This window comes from Ruditapes philippinarum, unplaced genomic scaffold, assembly GCF_026571515.1.
Source record: "Ruditapes philippinarum isolate M1 unplaced genomic scaffold, ASM2657151v2 ctg14202_1_1_1_1, whole genome shotgun sequence".
Lineage (NCBI taxonomy): Eukaryota > Metazoa > Mollusca > Bivalvia > Venerida > Veneridae > Ruditapes > Ruditapes philippinarum.
The window spans coordinates 13,574-22,924 of NW_026857445.1; the positions used below are offsets into that span (position 1 = coordinate 13,574).

At 31.5% G+C, this 9,351-nt stretch overlaps 1 protein-coding gene across 1 annotated transcript; it reads right to left on the minus strand.

The window, feature by feature from the left end:
- Positions 1-5,609: 5,609 nt before the first annotated feature.
- On the minus strand, positions 5,610-9,257 carry LOC132749788 (uncharacterized). The gene is made up of 3 exons (XM_060739685.1): positions 9,125-9,257; positions 7,553-7,644; positions 5,610-7,206 (listed from the first exon to the last, which is right to left on the minus strand). The coding sequence occupies exons 2-3, from the start codon at positions 7,641-7,643 to the stop codon at positions 6,596-6,598; spliced, it is 702 nt and encodes a 233-aa protein (XP_060595668.1). The 5' UTR covers position 7,644; positions 9,125-9,257; the 3' UTR covers positions 5,610-6,595.
- Between the last annotated feature and the right edge of the window lie 94 nt (positions 9,258-9,351).

A 9,351-nucleotide genomic window follows, 5' to 3' on the forward strand; every position in this document is an offset into this window, starting at 1 on the left:
TTTTTATTCAAAACATTTAAAATATATCATTTTAAACTTCTTTGTCCAGTTGTCTACCAGTAATCAAGTGGCGACGCACTTTCGTCACTATACCACATGTGGGTGGGATAACGCGCGCCGAATCATCATCAATGCTGTCGTACTAATGCTAGGAGAAATATTTTATCTGATGTTGTCTAAACGACCTGTTATTCTTTTGAAACGATCTCCTCCTGAACATTTAGAAATATCTATTCTGTATTATTTACACATTATTTGCTTATAGCCGAAATTTAAACACTTATCCGAGTACTATTCAACTTGACCTTTCTTTTTGAAGAGTAATTATCCGTGATTATCTTTCTTGGAAGCGCATAACGATGCGCACAAAAAACTACCGAAAACGTCTTTAATTGGTCATGAGGGAGGGGTTATGGAGTCTAACAAGGTTGACAAAATTATCGATAGGTCAGATCCTACAACATTAAAGGACATCACATGGGTATTATCATTGAATAATGAACATACAAATCAAAACTATGAGTTTCCACCACATAGCACTCTCTCGAACGAAAATAGAATTTTGTTTCATTGCCTTTTCAGTAAGGGCGCATCTGGTAGCCCTGGCGTGCTTGTGCTTGTAATGGAAAATGGAAATATTGTAGTGGTTACACTTCTGTTATGTGGTTATCCAAACTGGCGCTACATTGAAGATACTGATGATCAGATGAGATCAAACTGGCCGAATGAATACTGCATTGAACAAGGAGCTGATATGATAAAAGTTGGAAATTTTATGCGTGAAGAAAATGATCAGTTATATCAAGACATATTTTGCAGACAACTTCCTTCACCTGCTCTATAATTATAGTCAATCGCATTATACGGTATCAATATGCAATAAACACTAGATATTCATTAATGACTACAATATGCAATAAACACTAGATATTCATTAATGACTACAATATGCAATAAACACGAATAAGTAATCATGATGCATAGACCTTTAGAACATTCTATTTACATGAATAATGAAATAATTTAAATTTGGAAGACAACGGAGATTAACAACTGTTATCTAAATTCTTATATTTAACTTTTAAAAAATAAGGGTAGCTTTTGTAATGTGACTTTATCAAAATTATTCATTTATTTGTCCAAGTTGAAAAAAAAATAGGTTAGTAAATTGAGATGTTTACTTATCTGTACGTATTTAAGTATTTTTGAATATGTACCTTGAAGTAAGTAGTGGAATTTATTAATGATATTTTAATAGGGACATAAAAATGAATCCACTATTGCGTTCATTATTTAAAGATCATGTATGTTGTAATTAAGGATGTAACAACATTTAAGTGAAATTTTGTATATGTATATAATTAACAATTTCCAAACATCCAATACATTTGTACATGTTAAAAAGGATTGCAGTATTTCAATTAATCGTAACATATTTACTTTGGTAAATTGACACACTGTTAATCAGTCTAGTAAATCAACTGTTTATATAAAATATGTGGCTATGCCGCGCCTGGCCAATTTAATTTTGTAAATGCATACTAATACTAAGTAATTATTAAATTTTATGCATTCATTTTTAATTGAAAAAAAAATTAGACTATATCGAAAATAAATTTATAAATACCTCCCTTCATTTGAGCATTATACGTATTTATAACATAAAACCATAAGAAAAATGAGTTACTGGATCTTTAAATGTAGTACCCTCGTTTTGCCAGTACACAAAGTTGTAAGCTTTATATTGTAAAAGTACCTTTTCATGGTTCTCAAATGCACCGTGTATATCCAGTAACGCCGGAATGTGAAAATAACGCACGATTCGTGCAATAAGTAACGCAGAATTGTGCAATAAATGGCGGAATACCTGACAGGATTTCCAACGCGGTAAGTAAACTGGCCAATATATTTTTTGATGACAGGATAGACGGGTTGACCTAAATAAAATCTCTGCTAAACTGTTCAAAGAAATGCATACATGTTTAAGTACCAGTCAGGTAAAACCTGCATTTTTATCTGTTTTTACACAGATAAATTTATTATGTACGTATTTGCTTTCGAGTCCATGCACAATTTCTGTTGATATACCGAAGAGATGTAGCTTGTACTTATTCTCCCTTACAATGTGGCCATGCCACGTGACTTTTCGGGTACGGAGCACGCCGATTTTTCACCCGATTCAGGTATGTTTTTTATTCATAACTTATTTATTACTCAACCGATTTTGATCAGATAAGGCGCAGAGTACCCGCAATTATATCAGCTTTCCATGGTATATCAAAATTCTGAAAACCCCTGAATGGTTTTTGAGAACATTCGAGTACAGTTTTCTTCTCATAGCCGGGACCGAGGGGAACGGTACACACTCATTTGTTCAGTTGTTCCAAAAATTTATGCTGTTTTGCAATTTTTCGATGGCCCGGATACGTTATTATGTATTCATAACTTAAGTTAATCGGTACTTTTGGCAGAAATAATGTGCCAATGCTTAAAACACTAGAAAATATGCAAAAACACAACAAAATGTGATTTTAATACCTTACATCATTCTCAGAAATATTCAAAATCGGTCTTTTTGTCCTGTCGCTAGTAACGGTGGTATATTTCAAATGAGTCTTAACAACAGTTAATGAAATTTCTAAGAAAAGAACTTTTCTCAGTAACTGAAATAGACCTATCTTGTACTTATAAAGAAGGAAAGTGTCCAGTCCAGTTCAAAACCTAACAGCCCAGTTTGATACTTCTATGTCTCCAAAATAGTATTAACTTCCGTTACAGTTATTAAACTTTGTTTTGTAATGCTATGCACATTCAATAATGTTGTGTTTATGGGATATAATATCAGTGGATTTTGTTAAAAATTGTTGAATTACCCTTGTATGTTATCAAAGTTACATAGTCGAGCATCATAGCACATCATACAGTTTCCACTGAGAAAAAACAAAAACATGTTTAACTTCCGTGACCAAAAGTTTAGAAACATTTCAAGATGTAACTTCCCTATAATGGTTCATAATGATTTTTTAGGCTTACAAGAAGATGGTGTAGTGGTTGTTGTTTCTTTATAATTGACATAAATATTGAAAATCGGTTTTCAAAGAACATTTTTTTAACTTCCGTTACTGTTAACTTCCGTGACATTTTTGGTGATTGTTATCCTACCTATGCTATGATAATGTTAAAAGATATTTGAAACACTCTAAAAGGATTGTTAAGTTCAAAGCCAGCATACTTTGAAAAATGCAAAAAAAGTTGCAATAATATTAAATCAAAATTAGCTTCTATCGTTAACTGGTGAGTGTTCATTAATATCCTGTACATTTTCACTCTTAACAAAAGTTTTATTCGAAAAAGAAAGTTATCTATGTGAGAACTGTATTTCTGTGAATGGAGAAATGTAGCAATATGAAATCTTTAGTAATTCCATGTACATGCGTGATGGAAATGTATATGCACAGTAACGGAAGTTAAATTCCAAATTGTTTAAATTCTTTAATTGCAAAAAGATAGAAAAGTGTATTTAACAATATGTTTTTATACATAAGCATATGCAGTTATTACCAATCGTAATTTTTATTTACAATACCGTGGCTAAAATATCTAGAAATCTTAGAAATTCAAGCAAGGGTAACGGAAGTTAAAAATAATTTGGCGGTTTTGTTTTCCTTTGCAAATAACCTGCATTAAGACAAAATTATTTGACAGAAAGTAACACTCCATCCCACAATATAAAAAAACTAACTTCATGTGACATTTACCTAACACTTTTCATCTTGAGAGTTCTGCATATGTAAATTGTGTGGTAACGGAAGTTAATATGATTCTGGTCTGTTTCAATAAACCAGTATGATGCCATCATTGATACAGAATAATAATTATTGGATTGGCAAAACAGAATTTTTTTGTCGTGTTATATCACAAATGTTATATATTTTACTTAAATTAAGCCAATGTTATACAAAACATTATGCATTATTCCTTGCGGTCTGAAGACCGCAGGGTATTGGTACGCGTTTAACTTTTGAGGCATGGAGGAGCACGTGACCTGTTTTCGGTACATGGAGGAGCATGTGATCTGTAAACCGTACAGGATTGGTTAATTGACCTTTTCGAAAACCTAGCTAAATACCTTTTGCCGTTTGCCGGTACGTTACGGATTTACCTCTAGGGAATTAGTCCGAATTACACCTAATAACAAGAAAAAACTATTACGTGATATTTCTAATTTTCTATAATTATTTTACCGTTTAAGATGGAAAAACTTGAATGATGTGTTTGAAAATTATCAATGTTTCTTTAATATCTATCTCAAATTTTACAAAAAATAAATTGTTTATACTGAAAATCTACAAAATTAAAATATTCGTAGTGGCATCTGTCATACTAAATAGAGATATTTTCTGCGTAAACTTGTATGTCTATTTTAATTTTTTTTTTGCTCGGAATTATTCAGAAAATGGTATTTAATCATTTTCTTAAAAAGAAATAATTGTTTTATGTTCAACCTTCTCCGGTCTCCGGTCTTCAACGGTCACCAGTTTCCAAAGACCTTCTTCTATATTGATCGGTTATTGTCAACTATATTCCTGATACAAACGTTTATTTATCCCCCCAAACAATGTTGAAAATAGTGAAATGAAATATCTTTATATCATTAAAAATGTTCCCCGCAGGAAACCATTTTACTTGTAATCTATTGATTTTTGTTTTTATCCTTAGTTATGTGTTGGCCATATCTATAAAGCGATGGTCATTAAAGAGCTAAAAGAAGCATATATTTTACCAAATTGACTGCAATATAGATTCATCATTAAGATACAATCCAGTCATAGCAAAAAAGATGGAAATACAATAATTTGTCCTTTAAGAGCCAAGGTCATACATTGGTCGATGTCAGACATCAATATTCATAAAGGCGTCATCCCAAGAATTTTGTGTATTAATATGAAAGCAATCCATTCAAAAGGAATAATATATAATAAAATATAATTAAACGTACAAAAATTACCTTTAAGGTCAAGGGGTTTTATGAATGAAAGTAAAGGTTTGTTTTGATTACTTGAAGGCTATTGCAAAGGATTGTGGCATCAAAGTTTTGAATTAATCCATTGAAAAAAATAAGTTACAGCTAAGAAACACAAAAATCAAGCAAAATTCATAAATTTGACATTAAAGTTAAAAATGCTCTACTGTTTTTACTTTTTCTAATAGCAAACAAACAGTTGAAAGTAATCTTGATGAGTGAACTTCATAGTCTGTTATGCTGACTCCAAGATCTATCATAGAAGATTGATGTTTAAAAAAAAATCAACTGAGAAAAGTCTTAAATATAATTTGTCAGTAAAACATTAATGAAAATACATTATTCTATAAGTTAATATTATGACAAAATTTTTGATTCAAAATCTTGGGACTTGTGAATGTTTCATTAAGCTATATGATAAAAGCAGCTGTTTCTAAGATGTAATTTTTTTTAATGCTATACTTTGATCTTGTGACAATTACATGTATTTCATAACCTGGCATACACATCTCTTACACATATTCTAACACATGCACAATATCTAACTGTTAACTCTGAAATTTTCACCATGTTTTTTTGTTTGTATTTTAAAGATTTCATCTTTTCAAAACAAGTGATTATGAACTAAAAGTTTTATCGATATTGGTAAAAATTTCATAATCTAACATTAAAATGTCAGTTTCAATCTGTGCTGGAAGTGGGAATGATATGTCACTTATTAACTAAAAACCATGGAATCAAAGATTATAAAGTAAATTTTCACTTCCTATGCTGCACTTGTTTCCAATAAAATAATTGAAACAAGTAAAGCTCAAAATACATATATCATATTACTTTGGTCTCTGGTTGGTGTCATGTAAATCATCAATGGCGCTTCATGGTTTACATAAAGTCAAATTGATATCAATACAACTGTTAATTTTTTACTTTATAACACACACACACTCAATTAAATGCTATTCGCCATCACACCAAAGATTGGAATGGAATAAAAAGACACTGCCTGTGCTGTTCAGATACAAAAGAGCGTAATAAAACAAAATTGCTACTTAGCCTTTTTCAAGTGAGCTAAAATCATCAACAAACATAGGTTTTTTGCTACACAAATGCCTGTAAAAAGAAAACATGTGCTTAAAAATAGTTACAGTCTCTTAAATTATATTCAAACAATGTAAAAAATAAAAAAAACTTTTGCTAATATACACATCACAAATGTCAAACAATTCAAGACTGTGATTTAGTTGTCAATTGGTCTTAGAATTAACGTCTTTTTCATACAGATCAAGAAATCTATCCATTCTGGTCATTTTTGCTTGGTGGTGTTGCTCCATTCTTTTATGGAATTCAGTGTTCTGTCGTTCCATCATTTCTACAATTTCTGTGGATCTCCTTTTTATTCTTGATTTGCTTTCTTTTGGTTTGCTTGCTGGCATCTCCTTTTTTACACTAGGGGGTTGCAGATCTCCTGACATTTCAGCTTTCTCTATGTCCCGATACTCAACTGGCGACTTTGTACTGTCGAGTAAGAACTGGGGTTTTGTACTGGCTTTAGTGCCATATAACTGATCAAAGTCATTTCTCTGTCTGAAAAATTTTGCTTCTGTGCCTGTCCCTGCATCTACAACTTCCTTCCAATTTTTTCTTTAAACTGAAGTACTTGTTCATTGCCTGAGTAGATGTAATGTTGCAGTTTAATGTCTTGTTGATTTCTTCTGCAATAGCTTTCCATAACAAACTATGATTCTTAGTTTGAGTAAACTGATCATTTTTATCATGACGTAATGACACAAGAAGGTCCTCTTCATTAGATTTCCATGTATGAATAATGCTGTCTGATTGACTGATACTTTCAGATTTTCTTACAGATAACTGATTTTGATTATTATTATTAGATGATTGAAGGTTGTTGACACCTAGCTGAGGTTGACTGGCATGTAATACAGACTGTGTGTTAGATGGCTGAAAGTTGTTGGTATCTACATGAGGTCGACTGTAAACAATCTGAGGTTGACTGGTGTGTAACAGAGATTGCATGTTGGACGACTGAAGTTTGTTGACAACTAGTTGAGGTTGACTATAACATATCTGAGGTTTGCTGTTTTCTAATGAGGGTTGGCTTCGACATGACTCAAGTTGGCTATTTGTCAGCAGACCATTTATGAGCCCCTCCTTCAATGATGGATCTAAAACATTCAAAATTAAAAATCAATTAATGAAAAATTAGACAATTTGTACCAAAGCCAACTTTTTGGATGTTTGCTTACAAATATGCGCTTTTATTGGTTACTGTATCAGATGCTGAAGGATATATAAAAACTTTGACACAAGCATTTAAAACATACCCTTAATCCAGTGGAGAGGGCAAACTGCCATGAGCTATATATTAGTTTATAGTTATTATACAGATGCCATTTTTTGGTCAGTTCTAGCAAGAAACTAGCCCATCCAATTTCTTATTTTTCAATTTTTGAAAAGATCCAAATAAATTAAGTTCTGTCAATTGGTCCAAAGAATTCAAAGGTTTTTTACCTGTATCTTTAGAGAGTATTAACTTTGCCAATTCATCATCACACTGCAACTGGCTTTGCTGACCATTACGAGTTATTGTTAGAATCTTCATCCTGATGAAAATAACAAATGTATACCTTCATTATTTTCATTTTTATTCATGTTTTAAAATGCTCTCAATAAAGTTATTTGAAAAAGGGTGAAAATTTTCCAATGACCCTATTGACCAAGATGAAAGCAGCATGCCTCCAAATGAGCAAAATTATTTCATGGGAATCAAACTAGGGAAGATTGTATGAAGAGATTAAGATAAGTAAAAAATATAATAGTAAGGGATATTTTTGAATTCTGTGAAGTGTTATTGTTAAAGATATACTAGGCTCAAATTTTAAATTTAAAAAAAAAGTGATAATTCCTATACAGTCTGTCTGTAAATGTAAAATAAAGATGTTTTGAGCACGCACGCACGCACGCACGCACGCACCAACACACACACACACACACTTCATAAATTCAGTTTTTCACTCTACACACTAAAAGTAAATAAATAGTGTCTTTAAAAAACAGTTTTTTTTTAAGAAATGGCAAACTTAACTTGACATGTAATATTGAATTCAGCTTTCAATTCACATTTTGTGTTGTCTTTATTCGAACGAGACATATTCAGTTTGAAATGTTTTAGAATTTGATACACTACTGCACCAAAAATATTTAGCTTTAAGATGAGCTTAGTACATCTTTAATATACATGGATTGACAGCCATATGAATGGGCATGAAAGTTTAAACAACAATCAATACAATTCAAATATTTTAAATGTACATCATACATTACGAAAAGCAGCAATAATGGATCAGGAAAACTAAACACTTAATTTGTTCCCTGCGGTCTGAAGACCGCAGGGTATTGGTACGCGTTTAACTTTTGAGGCATGGAGGAGCACGTGACCTGTTTTCGGTACATGGAGGAGCATGTGATCTGTAAATCGTTCGTGATTGGTTAATTGACCTTTTCGAAAACCTAGCTAAATACCGTTTGCCGGTACGTTAAGGATTTACCTCTAGGGAATTAGTCAGAATTACACCTAATTAACAACAAAAAACTATTACGTGATATTTCTAATTTTCTATTATTATTTTACCGTTTAAGGTGGAAAAACTTAAATAATGTGTTTGAAAATTATCAATGTTTCTTTAATTTCTATCTCAAATTTTACAAACAATAAATTGTTTATACTGAAAATTAAAATTAAAATATTCGTAGTGGCATCTGCCATACTAAATAGAGATATTTTCTGCGTATACTTGTGTGCTTACTTTACTTTTTTTGCTCGGAATTATTCAGAAAATGGTATTTTATCATTTTCTTAAAAAAGAAATAATTGTTTTATGTTCGACCTTTTCCGGTCTCAGGTCTTTAACGGTCACCAGTTTCCAAAAACCTTCTTCTATATTGATCGATTATTGTCAACTATATTCCTGATACAAACGTTTATTTACCCCCCAAACAATGTTGAAAATAGTTAAATGAAATATCTATATATCATTAAAAATGATCCCCGCAGGAAACCATTTTACTTGTTATCCATATTACCTGTACTGTATTAGAAGCACACTGCTCACAGATTGTCCCCTTCAGTTCTTTTGTAAGATGCAGTTCTAGCTCGTAATAAGCACAACTGGCATGAAAACATAGACGACAATGTGGACAGCGAAAATAAATCCTGAATTGTAAAAAAAAAATGAAAATAAATTATAATAATGAATTATATCTAAGTATTAAAAAAGTAATTACTCTAATAAAATTCAACAAGTGTCTTG

What these genes read in the sequence shown, in the direction of transcription:
- LOC132749788 (XM_060739685.1), bottom strand. Translation starts at nt 7,643, where the DNA reads ATGAAGATTCTAACAATAACTCGTAATGGTCAGCAAAGCCAGTTGCAG. An exon ending in AATACTCTCTAAAGATACAG is followed by an intron (nt 7,207 to 7,552) that starts GTAAAAAACCTT and finishes TGAATGTTTTAG; the next exon opens with ATCCATCATTGAAGGAGGGG.